Source organism: Coturnix japonica, chromosome 5, assembly GCF_001577835.2.
Source record: "Coturnix japonica isolate 7356 chromosome 5, Coturnix japonica 2.1, whole genome shotgun sequence".
NCBI lineage: Eukaryota > Metazoa > Chordata > Aves > Galliformes > Phasianidae > Coturnix > Coturnix japonica.
The window spans coordinates 13,105,270-13,126,478 of record NC_029520.1 but is presented as its reverse complement, the minus strand read 5'-3'; the positions used below and the strand labels follow the sequence as shown (position 1 = coordinate 13,126,478).

At 34.6% G+C, this 21,209-nt stretch overlaps 2 protein-coding genes across 31 annotated transcripts in view; both read right to left on the bottom strand.

Moving 5' to 3' along the window:
* Nucleotides 1–590: 590 nt before the first annotated feature.
* On the bottom strand, nt 591–11,211 carry LYVE1 (lymphatic vessel endothelial hyaluronan receptor 1). Of its 2 annotated transcripts, XM_015864038.1 has the most exons (8): nt 10,980–11,211; nt 10,034–10,230; nt 8,755–9,117; nt 5,255–5,414; nt 5,011–5,150; nt 2,362–2,640; nt 1,883–1,961; nt 592–1,152 (listed from the first exon to the last, which is right to left on the bottom strand). In XM_015864038.1, the coding sequence occupies exons 3-8, from the start codon at nt 8,834–8,836 to the stop codon at nt 966–968; spliced, it is 927 nt and encodes a 308-aa protein (XP_015719524.1). In that variant the 5' UTR covers nt 8,837–9,117; nt 10,034–10,230; nt 10,980–11,211; the 3' UTR covers nt 592–965. The 2 variants fall into 2 exon arrangements, with proteins under 2 accessions (XP_015719525.1, XP_015719524.1); XM_015864039.1 differs by lacking the exons at nt 10,034–10,230; nt 10,980–11,211 and having other exon boundaries at nt 591–1,152; nt 8,755–10,010.
* Nucleotides 11,212–11,338: 127 nt separating this feature from the next.
* MRVI1 (murine retrovirus integration site 1 homolog) overlaps nt 11,339–21,209 on the bottom strand; it is a 76,235-nt gene continuing 66,364 nt past the window's right edge. For 23 of the 29 annotated variants that reach the window (XM_032445018.1, XM_015864026.2, XM_015864009.2 and 20 more), the window contains 7 exons: nt 20,453–20,594; nt 19,748–19,800; nt 18,153–18,260; nt 17,655–17,722; nt 15,557–15,679; nt 14,737–14,868; nt 11,339–13,844 (listed from right to left, as the gene is read on the bottom strand). In XM_032445018.1, the coding sequence (XP_032300909.1) occupies nt 13,604–13,844; nt 14,737–14,868; nt 15,557–15,679; nt 17,655–17,722; nt 18,153–18,260; nt 19,748–19,800; nt 20,453–20,594 (867 nt within the window). In that variant the 3' untranslated portion in view covers nt 11,339–13,603. Of the gene's footprint in view, nt 13,845–14,736; nt 14,869–15,556; nt 15,680–17,557; nt 17,723–18,152; nt 18,261–19,747; nt 19,801–20,452; nt 20,595–21,209 lie in introns of those variants that run through there. The other 6 variants (XM_015864034.2, XM_015864032.2, XM_015864036.2 and 3 more) reach the window with 6 other exon arrangements.

Sequence of the window (21,209 nt, the reverse complement as noted above, 5' to 3'; positions counted from 1 at the left end):
CACCACACCTTTTTGTTTGCCATGATTATTTCAAATATAAAAGTAAGTTATCTATAACTGCATATTCAGTAAAATATTTGGTAAATTGCTGGTGTTTTTTTTTTTATTTATTCCATTCATATCAACTAATTACTGCTGTAATGTTGAGGTTATACAAAATTTTTCTCCTATAAGACAGTTTTCATGAGAATAAATGGTCTAGACAAACATTTCTACCAACTCTCTTGTTTTATGAAGTACTCTAAATGCCTTACACCACTTGAGGCCTTTGTTTAGAAGCCTGCGCTTAAATACACATAAAGACCTTAAATATAACTGTTGTGATACAGTTCAAGGTTCTTTCCCCCTGTCAAATATCTGATGCAAAAGAATGACACGAGTTTTAATAAATCAGTAAATTATATGATGAAGATACCTAAGAAAGTTGTTCAAAAATGCTGATGAAGATCAGCATCTTTGTACCCTTCTTTTGGTATTGGAATGACAGTGAGCCAATCTTGATTTTTTACTTGTAAACAGACTTATTATGTTTGTAAAAAGACATTTTACAAACTGTGTAACTACTTAATGGAAATAAATTAACCTACATGATGAAGATTGTATTGTTTTATTTTGGACATTAAGTTAGCAGAGATCATACAGATAGAAAAGAATTTTTCATTACATATCGATCTGAATTTCACGCGAATAGTCACATGCAGCATGTCATTAACAGCAACTTCTTTATTAAGAAGTGAACTGTAATATGGATGTTTCATTTATTTCAAGCAAGTAAGATGTATTATTTTGCAAGGGCATTTATAGCTGAAGATGTAATTATTAAAAAGTTTTCATATGTTCAGATGAGAAAAAAACTCATGAGTATTTACAGTCACCCGCATTTAAAAGCATTGCTAAGTTATGTGCTTTGTTTTGTATATTTCTAAAAAGAACTGTACGTTTCTTCTCTTAAACTTCTGCTGACCTTAAACTTCCGCTTCTAGACATTTTACTGTGGTTTCAGGCTTGGCTTTGGCCTCTTCTACCTTTTTTCCATTATTCTTTGTTTCCTTTTCAAGTGCTTTGTCATTTGATGCAGAATCTTTGAGAGGCATAGTTTCAATCACTTCTTTTTTCTGATTCTTGTTTGAAAATGGAAAGGATTTCTTGTACCTTTAAATAAAAAGAAAGGATATTAAAGCAGAAACACTGGCATAAGTTTAGTATTTTATTTGTTGAGTGGTACTACCAAATATCTAGCATTTGCTTTCTCTACTATATTCAAGGCAAAAGTCCCACAGAGAATAGCAGCAAGTGGGGTCACTGTACTTTTAAAAGCAATGTGCCTTTTAAAGAAGTTTTTTTCTGCTGTTTTTGCTTCATACAGACTCTGTATGTTCAGGCTTTGTGGCACACAATGATAATGCAAGCTGGGCAAGAATGTTAGAAATGTGCACAGCTTTTTTTATCTCTAATGATCCTTTGTGTTGAAGATCTCTGTAAATGGCTCAAAGGAGGTAAATGGGTAATTTTTTCTGAAGGATAAATGTTATTCCCTAGAGTCTGACATTGAAATAAACAAAAGAAGGCTGCATAAATAGGCCTTCATGTAAACAATTACACAGCAATAAACATATTGCTGTTTTGGTAGACAGCAACGCTCCACACTAGGCATGACTGATTAATCAAAAAAAGGTAATATTGGTCTGATTTCTTGTCTAAAAAGGGGAATAGTGACAACAACAAAATTATCTGCAGAACAATGGATCTGAAGATTCATTTTTTTATGTTACAGTTATGTCATTATCATTACAGCTCTGCTCTTCAGCTATATGTATGAAATCCTCACTGCCTGTACGTTAGGAGTTAACTCACTCTAAGAGAAAAGATAGAAAAACCTTACTTTTTGATGTAGCAGACTGCTAGAAGAACTGAAATTATGAAGAAGATGACTGCCAGTACAAGGAGTGCAGTGGGGATACCTTGAAATAAAAGGGAGGTAAGCATAAAATTTTTATATATCTTTAATTATGACTTCCTGAAGTTTTATGAATGTTAATCTAGATTCTTCTAAAACCAGCCTAGTGTAAGAGGTATGTATGTACACATAGACTCACAGAAGAATACAACTCGCATTAAACAATATGAATTTCCACAATTTCACACATAAGCATTACTAAAAAGAATAAAATCTTAAGATCTTAAGAATTACGTTTAAAAAATCTCCTTTTTATAAGCTTTACCTTTGCCACATTTTATTCGACTTCAAGATACAGCTATATAAAAAGGAATGCTGGAGCAGCAAACAAAACCAGCGGTAAGCAGTTTTACTACTAACTATCAAACTAATGAGCTGTTCTGGTTAAGGAACACTGCCCTTACCTCCAAAGACAACACCATCATTCCTAAATGCAGGACGGTAAGTGTGGTATTCCTCTGGCACTGTTGTAGTAGTCCCCTCTGTTGGTAATATGGTTTCCGTTATACATATTATCCGAAATTTCACGTTCTTCTGGGTTTGTTCTGGTTCAGTTGCAGTGGGCACTGCTGTGGTGTTCCCAGTCACATCTGAACTTGAATATGCAGTTAAGTCTGATGGTACACTTGATGATGGTATTATGGTTGTAGTTGGATCTGGTTTACATGAATTAATTTGAACATCTATAGTAGGGAAAGGAAATACGTAAGAGTCATACACATTTATAGAAATTGTTGTCCAGTTATTCTCTGCTGGAGATAATTTGCTTATTCAGAAAAGCATTATTCCAATCAGGCAAGCTTTTATTTCAAACAGGTAACTAAAACCATTATTGTGCACTTTTAACCAATACTGATATAGTCACACACTTTCAGTGTGATGCTCATTTTATAACTGCGTACCAATGATGATTCCTTCTGAAGAGTATTTACAGTAATAATCCATATTAAAAATAACCTGGCCTCCTGCAGAGCAGAAAGCTTAACTACAGATCCAAGCTTCAAAGTACTCTCATTATATAACATGCTGCAAAATAAATGCTATTATTTATGTGTTCAAAATATACACATGCACAGTTGACACTTCTGACAGTAATTTGATTTTCTAGGAGAAAAGTAGCCCATGAAACTTTCAGGTAAATCAGGCAACAGAGCAAGATGAAAAATGAGTCAATTCTACTGGTGTCTACAGAAAATAAACACCTGCCATACTGAGATTAAGTCATTTAAATGACACAAATGTTGTCTATATAAAAATGTGGGTGCAGGTGGACTTCCACAGATGCAAAATCTGACAACTGAACGGGCTCTTGTGAAAATTCACCTTTTCTAGGTGAAATAGATGGTCCATATTCTGAAAAGCTATAAAGATTTCGCCAAGCAAGCAGATTACAACATAAATAACAGAGGAAATGGCGTATGTACTGTTCTCCAAATGAATCCCCATGAGAAGTCTGATGACGCAGTTACATTAGCAGAATAAAAAGCAAAATAACAGAGGCTTTTTACTCTTTCTCCACTACTGTTTTCAAATGATTTTTGGTGTTAACGCTGCAAATGTTTTAGCTAAGAACAGGTGGCATTTTGGCTATTAAGATGGAGAAATGCAGAATCATCACAATGTAAATTTTAAGTATGTATATATATATTTTCTAACTACTAAGTCAACTTTCTTTTTGGAATTACTTGCTACCTCCTTAATATTACTTGCCTACCCAAGATTTCTGGTGTGAAATGACATGTATTCCATTCAGTGAAGTACCATATTGCATAGGATCAGAAGAGATAGTATCAGTAGGATCAGCTTTTTTTAAAGCATGTTGCCTGAGTACTAAAATCACCTACACACTCATCAATAATCGCTGTGAACTGCAGAGAACAACTGTGTTAGTCCAATTGAATTATTTTTTAAATTGGCAGTTCAGATGATAAGACTATTTTTGATTATGCTTTCTCTCTACATTGCTTTCTTATCAGCAGACAGATTCTTTGTTTAAAACTGTTCCTCCTTTTTCTATTGCTCCATCTTGTTTACAAGCCCCCTTAAAAATCTGAAAAGCTGCAATGAGTTCTCTTTAGGGAGAGGCCCCCAACCTTTCTTCATAGGAGAGCTGCTCCAGCGCTCCGATCATCTTCATGGTTGTCCCTGTACCCACTCCAACAGCTCCATGTATTTCTTGTACTGAGGGCCCCAGGCCAGACGCCGTATTCCATGAGGGTAGAGCAGAGTTTTACTTAAAACTCACTGGGAAGTTTAAGGCACCAATTAGAAATAATTTGACCATATACACAGTCAGTGATTTACTGGGATAGTTACATAATAATCATGAATATGGAACACTAGCAAGAACAAAATACCTCCAGTTAAATAATTATTTTCAGTAGATGAAGTAGAAGTAATTAAGAAAAATACTGGTCTGTTCTGCAGCGAAGATCTAATTTACACCAAGACCCGAGTTCTACTTCTGTATATTTGATCTAGGAGCAGATAGTGAAGCAGGAGAGGAAGAACAGATCTTTTCTCAAACAGGATGATTCAAATTACGTCCTACAAAAGAAGCTGTTTTGTTTTACACATCATAGATTGGAAATAGTGTTGATTTTATGGTCCCTTAAATGACCCTCCATTTAATTCAATCGATACATTTCCTTTTTTCCAAAAAAAGAATTTTGTCTTTGACAAAAAATGTGCACCTGCACACAGGCACCCTGGTTGCAGGTTCAGTTTACCATCTTTCAAATCACCACGCCTAAACAGTCAAAACCCACCAAATATGTTGTGTTGACATGGCAAAAGCAACCTTTCTAATAAGATCTTCCATAGCAACACCAACTTACTATTTTGCATTAATGGAATGGAATTTCTGTGTTGCATGGAAGTGTGTTTTTTGTTTTTTTCCTTTAACCTTGCAGAACTAAATAAAGCTTGACAACATTTAAGATTGGGTGAAAGAGTCATCAAATGATAAGAACTTACTTACTTGTTATGATATTTTTAATGCAAAAGAGAAATCAAACGCAAACACAAGAAATGTAGTTGTCATACTTACATACCTGAAGAATTGAAGCAGTAAACTGTAAATTTAGAAGCTCGATTAGCATTCCATTTCACTAGTCCAACTTTGCCCTGACCACATTTCTGGTTGGATGTTATACGAGGAATGACAACCAATCCATCTTTTATCCATCCAAAACTACAATAAAAGCATAAGTCTTATTAATAGTAGATTTGTCCCCAGCTTCCTATTAGGTAAAGGGGTTTATTGAAAGTAAAGAGAAACTAATGGCTATTGTATACCTGCATGTTTCAAAGTCATGTTTCAAAGCCTTCTCAACCTGTTCTTTAGTTGCCAGTTGTAGGTTCAGTCGATTGCACACATTACTTGCTTCTGAAAAATTTACTTTTTCATCAAGATAAAGTCCTACACCCATGATCCTGCAAGGTGAAAGCGTGGAACCTGTAGTTTAGACATAGATATTCAAAGTTAATATTATACATTAATACTAACAATTAACCTTCATGTAAAATTTAAGATCATGTTGAAGATCACGTTCAATCAAATTGCCTTCAAAATTTCTAACTTGAGGATGGCAAAAAACTGATTCCTTTAAAAATAACTACTTTACAATAAAACACTGCCTCAACATAGTAGTCTAGAATTTAATAAGTTTTGACAGTCATTAAATTAAATGTAAGTACAGTTGGCATTTCAGTTGTTACCTGATCAGTTTCAGGGTAGTTTTTTTTTCCTTTTTTTAAAAAATGAAAAAGATAAAAGTAACACACTTGCACTAAAGCACTGGACTGGATTCTGTCAAAGCACTCTTCTTAATAGAAAGATTTTATAATAGTTTCTCAGTTCTCTTAAACTTATCTTTCCTATGAGGACTGCTCTGAAAGAAATGCCTCATTTTACCATGTTGCCCACAACATCAGAGACAGATGTTGGTTGTACAGAAGTAGAAGCTGAACCTTTGCACTAGTATTCTGTTACATGCTGTTGCCATGTGACAGATGGCAGCAGAGGGGCAGTCTGACAAAACGGTGTTTGACATGGAAGTGTGGATGAAGCAATGGGTGTGTCACCAAATTCTGCCATGAGAAAAAAGATGCACCCACTGACATTCATCAGTGCTTGCTGAACGTTAATGGGGGACAAACAGTGCATGTAAGCACAGTGATGGGATGGGTGGTGCATTTCAGCAGTGGCAACAGCAGGTCACATCTGCTGGTGCAGATTTTGATGAGCACAACATGCAGGCTCTTGTTCATCACTGGTAAAAATGCACAACTGATGTTGGCAACTACATTGAAAAAGGGTGTTTTGTACCTGAGAATTTTCTCTATCAAATAGTGTTACTGTACTATTTGTATGTGTTGTAGTTTCCGTGGAAATAAATGGTAGGCATTACTTTTTATGTTGTTTGGCATGATTACTTTTTTTATTTTCTTCCAAGTACTGTCAACTATTGAATTTGCTGAGTACGAGGCAGGAAGCAGGTGGTAGGAAGAGAGAAGATAGGTGGATTTATGACACTTTTCTAAAATTCACAAACAACAGGCAGTTTATCCAGCGTTTTTAGAAAGCTACATCTGGCATGTTATCCATGGAAACTACCTCAGGGAAGACACTGTTTAGGTCTGATTACACCTGCCCTACTTTTTTAGCCCGAGTTAAGGATGTAGGACAGACCTTAGGATTCTACACAGTTAATAGGGAAAAATGTGCTCTGCTGCCCAGATATTTCCCAAAAGCATATGCCAGAATAAATAAATAAATAAATATAAAACATATATATTATATAAACTATATAAATTTTTTCCTGAGTTGCATAAAGTAATTGCCATATTAAATGAAAAGGAATACCCTGTGAATAGTAATTTCAAAATAGCTACACATCTCTAAGGAAGAAAATTTCCATACCTTACCAAAATAAAATCAACAGAAAAAACAATAAAATGCAACTAGATTGACTGGGTACTCTGGACACACTTGTTTTTTTTGTTTGTTTGTTTGTTTTTTTTCCTTGGTATTCGTTTAAGCTTTCAACAATTTCAAGATTTCATTGCAAACACTCCAGATAACCAGCTCCCACAGGTTTTACTTCCTTGCTGGACATTCCTTACAGGCTCTGTATGTCCACCAGGTACATATACTGAAGTGAAAACTTCATAAAAATCAGTGCATTAGTCAATAGGCAGTCTACAGTCAAGGAAAAAATGAAATAACAGCAGCTTATCCATCATTACTATTTCTTAGCAACTGAGGTTCAATTGAATTTTTTGAATGGAATGACAGAACTAGCACTATGAGAAGGGGTTAAGAAAGTATCTAGACTTGTGTGGCAAGCAAAAACAAAGGCAGGCTTTCCACTCTTGCTTCCACTGAGTTCTGCATTCTGGAAATGTGTTCTGGTAAAAGATGCATCTCTTCTGTCTTTGTTTAGTTTAATGAGATTTAAAAATCGCACAGAGCAATCACTGAACTTGATGGCTTTCTTTCAGCATATGCAGAGTTGTGGCCTCCCACAATCACTTCTTGGTATAGCACAGACCCAGTCAGACAGCTGATGAATCAGTGAACATTTCATTTGAGCAGTCCCTGTAGCCAAATCAAAGGCCATCATCCAATCCTGGCCAAATTCATGAGAATTCAGAGCTCTAAGACCCAGAGATTCACTGTTGCTCAGTGAAGAGGTGTGTGTTAGGTACCAAGGACCTCAATTCTGTTCAAGGAATCCCAGCAAGATGATGATTCATGGTGTCAAATATCTTCCTGTCCAGTCAGTGTGTGTTCATGAATGTCCTCTAGTATGTCTTCATCTTGGTCATTCTTGGTAACAGACAGGTACTCCAGCATTAAGTTTCCTTGATTTCCTTTTACTAGCAAGGAGCTCTCCATCTTCTTGAGAACTTTTACATTTCCCCTCTTTCTCAGCTGCTGGATGCACATCCCATTTTTAAGCTCCCATTCCTTCTCTACGATTTATTCCCAGTCTTCCCTTACTATCTTTTATGCTCAGATGTCACTGCTAGCACAGTCAACTATTTCCCTTAGAAAGTTGTCTAAAGTTGCCTCCAAGTTTCACTAACTTACAGAAGAAATACAGAAGAAAGGGGTATTGTATGACAGATTCTACAAGCAGGGACATATAATAACATTTGAGGGAAGTGGGTTATCTAAGAACTGTAGGATACAGTTGAATTTGGCAATTTCCTACACTAATTTTTCAAAAAGATAATTCATATAAAATAGGAAATTTGCATTATATTAACCAGAGACAGATGTTCCCATCCTGGAGATCAGCGACAAGATCCTTGTGCAAGTTTCCTTCAGTTTTGCAAACAAAGAGATTTTCAAGATATTGCCAAATCAGAGCGAACAACTGTGTTAATGATAGCATTTTATCACAGAAACTAAGAACTGAATTCATACAGATTTTGCTCTCTGAGGATTGCACAAAAATATTTGCTATGGTATATTAAACGGTCTATTATAAATAACAGTTGCATTTCAATAGCTCTAAACTTAATTATCAATGGATTATCATAATTTTGGAGCAAGCAATTCTGTAGCATTCACACATCAACCAGGCTTATCAAATAATTAGACTAACAATGAAAGACTCCCTATGCTATTTTTCATTGCACTGTTGTATAAAAAGCTTGTTGTTTCCTATGCTAGCAAACCTATTTACACATACCCTCTTTCCCCACATTTTGCTTGCAAATCTTTTTTTTTTTCCAACTACTTTTCCATTCAACTACGATGCTTTAAAAAGTGAAATTTTACATACCTGTTATAAAGTAAGTTTGAGCCATGAATGTCATAACCCAGACTGATAACACTGCTGAGGTAACTCCAAAATAAGTTGTCATTGTCACGAACTCAGAAAATTGAGAAATTTGAGGTGGTTTGTCTTCTGTGCTGAGAAGAATTAAGGTACTGGATAATGTCAGACCACGTCTGAGATTGCCTTTCAGATGACTTTTGGAAAGCAGCTTCAGCTGTCACTGCACTGCTTCGTAGAAAGCGCAAACTTGTTGACTGTCTCACTCAAAGGCGAGGTCACTGACTGGAAATCTGCAATCACCCTTTACACTTTCTTTCATGTAGGGCTTGCTGGAAAATTTAACTACTGCTGACTCAGAAAACACAGCTGAGGAAGGGAGATAAGACTGTTAAACTGCTAAGTCAGTAAATACTCTGAATTATTTTTTTCTTTTGCTGTTTTCTCCTGTTTTACTGATTGACAACACAATACTCGTATTGTCTGTTCATCTGGTAAATAAAAATAACAGTCAATTAAATCACAGCAAGGCAGGCAGTCATGCAGAAGAACAAAATTGGTGTTTTTATTTTGATTTAGAAGGGCATCCATTCTTCACTGTTCTATTTGCCTTGATGTAGTGCTTTTACCTTCATCCTTTGCCTTCCAGTTCCAGTGCAAAAATAGGTACCATAATATGTAATTTGATACTTGCTTTTGAACAGATTTGGAGATATGCTACCATAAACGGGATTTCTATTTAGATTGCACACTGACAGTGATGGGAGCTGATCCCTTCACTGCTGTTTTTTGTAAGCTTTGAATAAACAAATATAAACATTCTGATTCAAACCACACATAATCCTACCAGCAGTAACTTTGAAAACTTTCAAGAAGCCTTAGCAGATGGCATTGGTCCCACCTCTTACAGCAGCACATACCATGGTTATGTAGATTACAACATAGAATCTATAGGGTAAAGTGGCAGATGGCTGCAGTGGCTAATGAAATTATGTCTCCATACTAACAAATGAAAATCTAGTTGTGTTTCAGCAGTGATTTAGAACTGAATGTGGGTAAATCTTTGAGATCTTAAGACCAATTAATTTCTATTTATATCACTGCTTTACAATATTTACATGCATCTACACGTAATAATGGCAATCTGCAGTACTGCAATCAGACTTTAAACAAAGCTCTAAGTGGATTCACTTGCATTCATGATGTGGGAGAAACTACTAGTTATTCTGCTGCTCTCATGGATTAGTGGTATGTGACTGTAAAATAATATTAGACACAACCTTACCATTTCCATAGCCTTGAACTGCTAAATATTTCCTGCTATGAAAACTGACTTCAAAAGTTGGATTTCTGAAGAGAGGTATTTTAAAACTGCATGCTAATTGTCTTTTCAGTTCACTGCCTTGTGCCTATTGTTCTCACTGTGGCAAAGTTCCTTTGTCAAACTCTGTCCATGTTATTGATGTTTAATTGGATTTTTAGCTGGAAAAAAAAAAAAAAGACATAACTTGGTTAAAGTAAACAAAAATATAAGCTCCTTCAACATGATTTTTAAGAGCAATATACAAATTATGAAATGAAGAAAAAAAATAGAATGATAAAATGAGACTGAATAATTTTTTTTTAATCAGTTTCTTTCTTTTAACATCTTAGTTGTTCCAAAATTATGAGGAAGATCAGTTATCTGGACTGTAACATTAGGAAAGTTTTGTAAATTGTTTATGTGTCTTTATCTTAACTCATGTGCAAAACAAAACAAAAAACCAAAACAGTTTCTTGCTGAATATTTTAAATAAGCATTTGAAAAAAATACAGTAAGCTCTAAGGAACACCCCATCATCTCACGCCAACATGTTTAGAAATGTTTCAAAAGATGATGAAGACTGTTATACAGAAAACTTTTGGTCTGTGGAGAACAGTCTTAGCTATTCTCCGCAATCATTTCTAAAGGATACCTGAGGCGTGAAAAATAGGAACAGAAACAAATTAAGTGGAAAAAGATGTATATGTGGCAAATACAATCAGGGTCTCTTTACTTGGTAGCAACAATTTCTTTCATGATTATCTTTGTTCCAATTTTTATCTCCCTGAAGCAGACCACTAGAAATTCAGCAGTGAAATTTGTGCTCTTGAGACCTTCCCACTGATCTGGCAGTTCAGCTATCCACAAAGCCCTTGTTTCCCAGACTTTCCAAGACAACAAGAACACAACTCCAATAAAGAATCCTAACCTTTCACTTAGTCTCCTTTGGTTGCAGTCCTCTATCTCCTCAAAGACAAACAGCCACTCTCTGCAGCAGGAGTTAAACTCTCTCCAGGATATTTCAGCATCCTCTCTGTTATTTTTAGGATATGATGAGGTTGACCCTGCTTACAAACAAACATCTCTGTAGAAAAGGGAGTTGCTTGCTCTTCTACATCATTTTTCTGAATAACTGAAAGACTAAGAACAAGATCTTTGGTATGTATAATGTGACACTACACTATGCAGCATAGAAAAGGCAATGGCATTTCAGAAGAACATTTTCATTAATATTAATTAATAACAGAGTGCATGTGAAAGATAAATCTTTAAAGTAGCAACAGTGAGGACTTTGAAACTGTACTTTTATTTCAAAACTCAAGTATGTGATACTATACAGTACAATACCAGCACACTGGTGCAAAATCTTACAACGTTACAGATTTAAATATGATACACAAAAATAGTGCCCTTTTAAAATTCCTTTGACTAGAAACATTTGTGCTGTGCAGGAGAAACAATAAACGTGTCTTGTTTAAGCAAAAAATAAATATTGCACCTCAAGAAATCTATTTCAGTGTTAAAGGCATAAATAGTAGATCTACTTCTTGTTGTGATCTCTGAACTCAGAAGAGATTGTGTGTGTGTGTCTGTGTTTTCTTTTTCTTTTTTTAAACAGATAAAGAAAACTAATATTCAATGGAAAGCAGTTATATTTAGAATAGGTTTTGTCCACAACCTAGCTTTCTATCCAAACATGTGTCTTCACTAATTAACTGAAAAACATAAGCAAAAGTATTTAATGTGCTGTTAGTCACTGTGCTTCATTGTTTTTAGTGGACAGTTTTCTCACAGTAGGTGTATTAATTAAGACTATACACATTTTCATCAACTTCATCCTTGTCATTTAATCCTTACAGAAATCCCTTGCTTCTCTCAATCCACTCCCCGAAACACCTTTTTGGCTAAATTATATTTGCCTCAAACATTGCAAGTAGCTCAGCTCTAATTAATACAACTACTTTGCCTTGTGGACCAAGTCCATGAAAATTCATTGTGCTGAGTTCCAAAAGAGGATGAAGACTCTGTCCACACTCTGGCCTACAAAACCTTAGCACATGCTCAACATTAAGCAGCTGAAGAGTCTTACTGAGATCAGTAACTTTCTACAAGTACTAAAATAAGGTGTTGGATCAACATCAGTGCAAAGGTGAATAAGAACAAATTAATTCAATTACAGACATCTATTTTCCCTCAGTATGCTCCAAAATGTCTGTATTCACATAACAAAGTATGTATCACAATTTTTGACATAGTGGATTCTGAACCTTCAGGACTATTTGCCTTTTATTGCATTATGATGTTATGATATCAATGTTACTTCTAAATACTTTTAAGTTGAAGAAGCTGGTTCTAATAAATGGATATTGAAAGAGCCACCTGTAAGTTTCTTTAAATAGTAGAAGTATGGGAAATGTCACAGTGATTCTTCATTGTCAGGTATTTTAACTGAATCAACTATACAGCAAGTAATTAGCAAGAAACTCTCTTCTGTCTTATTTAGCAATTACAATTTTAGACCAAATGACACTTCCCCATTATCCTTTTAGAACTTCCTTAAACACTCCATATTTGTCCAAAAAACAAGTAGCATATATGCAATAAAAACCTCCCAACTGCATATAGATGGATTTCCCCCAAAGCTAGCAGTGATCTAACTTTTTTTTTTCCTCCTCACTCCTCCATGTAATTTTCATGTAAGAAAGATTTAGCTAGAGATGCAACCAACAAAATTCACCAGCAGGACATTTGTAATTAGCAATAAAAATGCAAACTAAATTTCTGACTGTTAGAAATCCTTTTTCTTTGATAGCTTGAGCTTCAGACTTTACACCAGAAGAAGACAAGCTCCCACTAACATCAGAAGATCCTGAATCTATTGGATGATAGCAACAGTGCCACCTAGACCTCATTTTAGGTTTTGTTGTATATCCCATTCAAAAAATAGAGATGGTCCTATTTTTAAAGTACATCATAAAAGACGCATATGACTGTACTTGCATACAGATAATTCCCTTTATGAAACTAAGGAATCCACAAGACATTTTGTCTGACAAAATAATTTTAACCTTCCATTGGCCTTACATTTCTACACAAAACTCATGAACAACAAAGAAATAATAATTACTCTTTTAAAATTCAAGGACACAAATGTCATGAATACATCAACAACAACAACACAATGAATTCAGGAAATGCAAAGTGAAACACTAGCTGCAAATATAGTTTTAGTCATAGCCTTTGAAATCATAGGAGAAATGTTAACATCTTGTGCAAATCTTTCTCTTAATTGCCTGCTGGTTGCTGCTTACTGCCAAAACCCTATTATTTGAATCAGTCATTTACATTAAGAGGATAAAAAGAATTATTTATCCGATTATTATTTTGGCAAGCTATGTTCACAATGTATCCCCAAGATTGATGGGGCGGAGTAACTCACTTGTGTAACAGATGTAACAGGTGACAACTGTAAAGATGACTAAGCACTACCTTTAACAACAGTGTTCTAATACTGTGCTCTCTCAGGTACCATAAGTACATGGTGCTGCTTTGTTATTCAGTGCGTTGCTCATGTTGAAGTCCTGAGTTCCACCAGGAATATTGATGGGCAGCAGAACAGCTGGCTTTCCCTTCAGGTTTCTCTGATACTTCATCACAGGAGCTGTATGAATGGTAGACTCCCAACACCACAGCAAAAATGATTATCGCAGCCACTACAAGCCATACCACATTCCAGTGTTTACAGAGTTTGGGGTACAGTATATATAAATAATTAATGATGACTTCAAGTCTGCTGTAAAATGAAAAGGACACCATTATATGTTAATAATTTGCAAATCATTTACCTTAAGCTTGTAAATGTGAGGAGTTTCATAGATCTATTGTGTGTTACTTTTCTTCCAAAGACAAACATATTAAACAAGGTTGATAGAACCATATAGAAAACTCAATCAACTCCAAAGTAAAAAGGAAGAAAAAAAAAAAAAAAAAGCTGAGAATGTAGAAAAGATTTTCAGTTAAGCACAAATGCTTCAGGTATCATAAAGCAGAGTATACAAAATCCAGGCTGTATTCAAAGAGCACTGGGTACTTATGAATGTAATAAGTGTGTCCCTCCCTCTGCTGAAAGCTTTCCATCATAGTGCTGTTCTGCAGTGTTTATAGAGGTTCTAGAGGGAGTGAGCATCAGCCTGTCCAAGTCAGAGGGAGTCCAGCATAGTTGAAGAGTTTGTGTTAACCTACATTCCCCTTGTGAACACACCTACTGAATGCACTCTGGTGTAGATAGACCGATTAAGACATTTTGGAAATGACACATGCACAAAGAAAGGCATCAGATTCATGAAATACAAGTTTCTTGAGATAGTGTGCTACAGAGTGATTCATTTATCACCTAAAGAACATCTGAGGAATATTTTTTACCTCAAAACATGTCCCCATCAAGATGAAGCATTTTGACATGCAAACATGAACAAAAAAGTTTAACCAAAATATTAAAAATAAAAATTTTGAATTTTGCAATTGCACTTATGTGGAATAAATAATTCTGTGAAACTAGTTAGTGCAAATATCCTTCCCTAGACTGGAAGAAAACATGCTAAAATAATATCATAAAGCACACTTGATTGGTACCACAAATACAGAGCATCTCCTGCCATATGGTCATATTAATACCAGTGCCTCACCTGCTTTTCAGGCTTTTTATCTCACTGTCATTTTCATTTTCTTCATGTTCATCATGATTTTCTTTTGGCGTCTCCTCATCTTCTTCCTTCAGGTCCTGAAGTTCCTTGTTTTTTTTCAAGCCTTCCTGATAGCTTTAAAAAAAATGATTTTTCTTAATCTAGTATACTGTATAAGCACATTCCTATGTGATGATAAACTGGCTTTATATTTTGCTACATATGATAAAACACAAATAACTTTGTTTTTGCAGAACTGGAACAGGACAAAAGATGAGCTATGACTATACCACATAGCCATCCTCACTTAATAGATGATTACACTAGGAAAAAATTATTATAATCCACTGCAGAGTAGAATGCCTGTCTACTGTAAAGACGTTGCTTTGTATTTTTTGTTAACTGTTCTTCTTACTTGTTTTAAACACCTACTAGATATTCTATTCTGCCACACAAATATGACTTCCATGGAAAATTTGACATCATGTTAATCGCTTCCATGAACACCTTTCAGAATATGAATTTTAGAAAATTGTTTTGGGATGTCCCATCATGAAGGTGAATGCTATCAACATATGAACATCAATCCAAGTCAGAATCTCTGATTATAATTGGCTCTCTCCCAGACAGGCTAATATAAATAAAATATGAAAGTGAAAAACCATGATGAAGTCAAAAGTTATGTTAACTCACTTTGTTTCCCATATTGCTTCAGTTGGGACAGTCATATCAATAACATCGCTCATTTTTCATTTAGAATTACACTACAAAAATACATCCAGTGGCACATATTTAAAATTTAATTCTCATAAAGTATTCCCACCCTTTGTTATATGCTTCCTCTTCTATCTTGGCTTTAGTTTCAGGACTGATCTCTTCCAGCCCACTCTGTGTCAGTGCAGAAGTAGAGGTTTCACAGTCAGGCTCTCCATTTGTCTTTCCACTGCTAAGACAAAAGAGAAAATGAATGCAAAAACCAAAGCTGCTGAAATCTTTGTTTTTGGAGTCTACCACCAAGTAAGAAAAAGATCAGTTTGTATGATTCCTGATCCATTAACAATTATCCCAAACCTATCTTTGAAGGGAAATCTGCAATTTTCCACTTTAATGTATGTTGAAGAAATGTTTTGCAAAAGAAGTAGTAAATACTTGGCAAAATTTTAGTTTCAAAAATAACTTAAAACTAGTAATTATTATTTTTATTTCCTGTAAAAAAAATCATATTTGTTTCATGGTGTATCTATGGCATTTATTTTTCCTTTAAAAAAAATTAAAAAAATCAAACATATATTTCCTCTTTTGACTTTCTAAAAATTGTCTCCGCTACAGCAGAGGAAAAAAGAGTAGAAATAATTGCAAATATTATTTTAATAAAGCATTTTTCTTATATGCCTCTTAAGTACTTTACTGACTTTATAGTAAACTGAAGTTTATACTCACCTCACACACAAGTAAAAAAAAATATAAACGTACACACACCTTCTGTCAATAAAATTTTTGCTAAGTAAAAACTGTGTTTAGCCTAAAGATAAACTATTGAATATTGCTCTCTTTATGCTCATCTGCCCTCATTTCTTTATGTCTGGGTCAGAAAGTTTATGTGATTCAGATAGGACTGAGCAAATTTAGCAAAGATGAGGTTTAATAAGCTCAGCAGCAGATCTCATTCCAGTTTCTGGAATCTGGCTATTTGACAGATACATTAATGTTGATTGATGGCATCTGAGAGCAATGGATTTTAATATAATTATTTTTAATTTTTCATATTGACACAGATCCTTATTTTCATTTGGGCTTAGAGATTTTTTAATTTAAGAATTTCTGTGCAGTTTCAAAAGATGGTCCAAATCTTGCAGAATTCTGATGAATTGTGTGACAACCAGTGTCTTTCTAGCACTGAAATTCTCTGCCTTCCTTGTTCACGTAACTACTATTTTGATGCCAAACTGGAACTAATTAAACCCATGGAACAACCTATATAACTACATGATGACAGTGCATCTGCACTAATGGTAGTAACACAGCTGTCAAAAGGGCACATATTTCAATTTTAAAAATCTTGCAATTTATAGGTTTTAGAAAAATGTAGATGTTGAGGTACTGGCCTGAAAAAACAATCCCCTCTTTCATATCTCTATTCAAGTTCTGTTTTAAAATACAAACTTCTTCTCAGGCCATACAGTTGTTAAAAATAAAATCTCAAACCGAATGCTTTACTTTATCTAAGTGTTCAATTCACTTTGCACTAAAAAATAGAGAAAAAAAAAAGAAAAAACACTCAGCTATTGTTTTGACATATACAGAATTCTAATTATCTAGTATTGGGATAAATTATACTTTTTAATTTCATATATTTTAAACACAAATTTTGTAACCTACATGATCCTAAATATCATGACATTACAATGTGTGATTCTTATCAGCTTGCAACACACAGACAAGGCACAAGCTTCAATTACTAGAATAGTTAAGCTTAAGAATATACATACCAAAAGTTGCTCATGGCCAATCCAAAGTACAGCATGAATGCTTTGTAATAAATATATATATATAAAAATATCCACTTGCATTACATGTGATACTTAGTTTTGCTGAGTTCCAAAGGTAGGTATACTCAATTGTACAATCTTCTGCAGCATTTTATATTTACTGAATTGCAGTGGCTGATGGATTGCAGCAAGCAAAACCTAGTTCTCAGGTCCTGCTTGTATATTCTTTGGACACACACACAAAAAAAACCAAACCAGTATAATGGTGATAGACTAAAATACAGTTAACAGGTCTTGAATCAGTTTGGGTCAATATTGTGACACTATTCCAATACCTTATGCATTGGTATATTTTCTGTCACGAAACACTGACGTTGTATACCAGCAACATTTTCATTTCATACTAGCATTCAATAGGTAGTGAAAACTCACTTCTCTAAAACAGCAGGCAGAACAGGATTAGATGTTAGATTGCTTTTTCCATTGCTAGGTGATTCAGACTGTAAGTTGAAAAACAACAATAAATGCTACATCCATGAATAAACTTAAAACAGATCTTCAGTAAACCAACAAAATCAGTATGCTACTTAGGTTTCCTTCCCTCATCCACTAGCAGAGTATCTTTATCAAAGAGCCCACAAATTACTCCTTTTAACCACAATAAACAATAGACTTAGAAACTAATGATATTGAATCTCGACAGTGCTTCCCCCCCACCTCCAGATAGTATCCTGTCTAATTCTTCATCAATTGATCACTAAACAATAAAATAGTCCCTTACCACAGGAGGATTGCTTTTCTCCATCTTCTCATTAGGAGGGAGTCAAATTTAACCAATGAAAAAGCTTACATTTTTAATAACCATGGCTTGGTCTATGCAAAAGTATTTTAAACAAAAAATTCTGTCTTTAAATTATGAGTTTTACTTACCAGGGATGGCATTGAAGGGATAGGTGAAGCTGCTGGTGACTGACCAGGAATGTTTAAGGAGTTAAATTTAGGAACAACAGCAACGCTGACTCGCCTCCGAGGCATATTCTGTAGTAAAGAACATTTTATCTATCATACAATAAAATAGGTTGAAGAAAAGTTCTGCAAGTTAATATGTGCAGCAAAAATGTAACTTAGTGCCCGCACCAAACCCTGGGGGGAAGAAAAAGTTGACAGCAAAATTATGCTACTGCTAGGGCTGTGGTCTTCCCCAGAACTTCATATAGTACTGTGGTATGGCAACTGCTTGGAGAAGGATGAGGCTTTGCACAAGGATGCTGCTCACTTTCCCCTCCACTCTGAAAGTTCAATAGGTGAAGTGACATAAGAGGGATGTTCTGAACTGGTGTTTTCAATTCTCATTAGTGGCTATGAGGCTTTGCTTACATTTCCAAAAGCCAGTGAAATCAATATACATATGCTAGCACTATACAACTCATAACTCAAATACATTTAAGATAATTTAAGCTTTTGCTGTCATTAGTTAAGAAGCCAAATACCTTACTGTATGATAGACAATTGGTGAAATCTATGCATCCCAAGCAGTAAAAAACCCAACCAAGTACCTATAGCATGTACGTGCTTCATCTTAGTGTATATACATACTGTTTTAAGATTCTGCTCTATACAACTTTACAGAAAAGGAGTTAAATACAGGTTTACTGAATATACGCTCGGGATCAACTACTCCATGATCCTGGTCCTAGACAAAACCAACTAAACCTATTAATTAATGACAGAGGTCCACATAATGTGATCCTGAAAAACTTTACAGGAGAGTGAATTCTTCTTACTCAGCACCTAGAAGTGATAGGAATAAACAAAACCTAAAGGACTACAGCCAAGAGAAGAGTAAAAATATGAATGGAAAAACTAGACTCAATAATGCCTCTCATCACCAGATTTCAGAGCAGTCAAACTGGGACTCAGGTCCCCCAAATTACCGGTTAATTTAGGATATTCTAAGTAAACTTGGACTCCAGAACTCTTGGAAGTACTAAACAATTAAAAATATATATGTATGTGTAAAACAATGTTAAGGTACGTAACAATCTGAGTCAATCTCCCTATTTCAGTACTTATTCAAGCCAAACGAGATATTTTGATGGTAACTGAAAACTACTTCAAATTACTATTTACATCTGTCTTCTAAACACAGCTGTAATTCTTAAGACAGTGAAAATGGTATACTCCTGGACTCCCTCATTAAATAGAAAGCTTTGTTCCAAAGTTCAGAATTCTCACTGAACTAACCATTGGACCTATGTCATTACGTACAGCACAGGTAGTTGGCCTGAAATATTACTACTCATAAATAAATACGTCTCTTTATGATTCACAGCAAGCATTACTGTTATCACATAGAAGCATAAAGTCATTCCTAATCAGGCATCTAAAATTAAAAAAGCAAGGATACATCTGCACTAGATTAGATGAACAATATTGAGAATTTACTGTGGTAAACTCTGTGGAAGTATGGTAATATTTGAATACAGACTATTAAATTTGAATGTACGTAGATATTGCAAAAATACCTTTCCAACAGTAAGAGACATGGATCTAGACGAACGAGGTACTCCATCTTCTGCTTAAAAACAGTACATAAGGAACAATCTTAGAATACAGAAGTATCTATAAATAATATAGCCCTTGTCAGCATTTTAAACTCAGACATACTATATTTGCACAGTGTCTATTATGACTGCCTATTTATCTGTCATACAGTTCTGGCCTCATTTACATCTATAGCAGAAATATGAAGTAACAAAAAACAACATACACACAAAAAATCCCATTACTATTCATACTGACATCATAAAAAAAGCCCAATAATTACCTCTTTATAAAAGTTTTTTTTAAAAGAAAATACTCATATTTGAATTTCTGCCCAGAAAGCTAAGAAAGAAAAGGTGGCAAAAGAAATGTATTTTTAAGAAATTAGGCTTTCCTACCAACTGTCATTTCAAAAGCAGTTGCATTAATACTGTGCAAGCAATGCATGTAAGAGTTCACTACAGATTTCATCAGGTCTAATCAGAATACAGTAAGTGACAGTGATTTTAAATTACTGTGCTATAACATTAAATGTGGTATAATAATTTAGGTGTTATAAGTATATATATTTAAAGTCTATTTCTGTAGAACACATGTCATGTTTCACCTCTTATCATTAATAGCACTAGATACCTCTCTGTACACAGGAAAGACAAGCACTATAGGATTTTTTTGTTTGTTTTTACCAGATGCACCATAGTTTCTGCTAGAATTCTGATTAGCAAGTTTCTTAAACTCCATTAGTTCAGCATGATCTTTTTCATAAGTTCTTTTCAGATTTTCCACATACTGCATCATTACTTCCGTTGCCTTTGACATACGCTTCTCCTGAGGAAGAAAGGAGGATTACTGAGTTACATCTACATTTTTCAAACATATTGCTTCAGTGTGTGTGCTCCCTGTCAGGGAATAGGTGTTCATTAAAAATATTGATATCTTGAAGATTAAGAATTCCTAAATCAATTAGAACACAAACATGAATGCATTCATATACACCCAAAGAAAATTATGATTATTTTCTCATATTAGGTCAATTTATACACTGTCTTTGCATCTACAATATATAAATAATTATAATTTTATATAATTGTTAACATTATTGGTTATGTGGTATATGTGCAATTATTCTCCAAGTTCTTGGTCGCTGGCCTCAGCCTAGTTACTTCATTTGGCAAAGGTAACAGTCTTGAGCCTGAGAATATGTTGCAGTATTCTCATTTATACTTGCTGTTCTGAGTTGTCTGTCTTCACCTATTGCAAGGGCAGGTTGACAATCTAGATGAGCTTTTTTGACTCAAAAACACTGCCCTAATTTTAAATGTTTCTTGTGATGCAGCTATAGTTCTGAGTAATATATATGCCCATTATATAGATGTTACATAACTTCATATGCAATTCTGTTTGAATTTTGTTTCAGACTAAAAGGAACGTCATCTTTGACAT

Coding starts and splice junctions, on each gene's coding strand:
- LYVE1 (XM_015864038.1), bottom strand. CDS start 8,836: ATGACAACTTATTTTGGAGTTACCTCAGCAGTGTTATCAGTCTGGGTT. Junction 5,415..8,754: donor TCAAACTTACTTTATAACAG/GTATGTAAAATT, acceptor TCTAAACTACAG/GTTCCACGCTTTCACCTTGC. Junction 1,153..1,882: donor GCAGTCTGCTACATCAAAAA/GTAAGGTTTTTC, acceptor TTTTATTTAAAG/GTACAAGAAATCCTTTCCAT.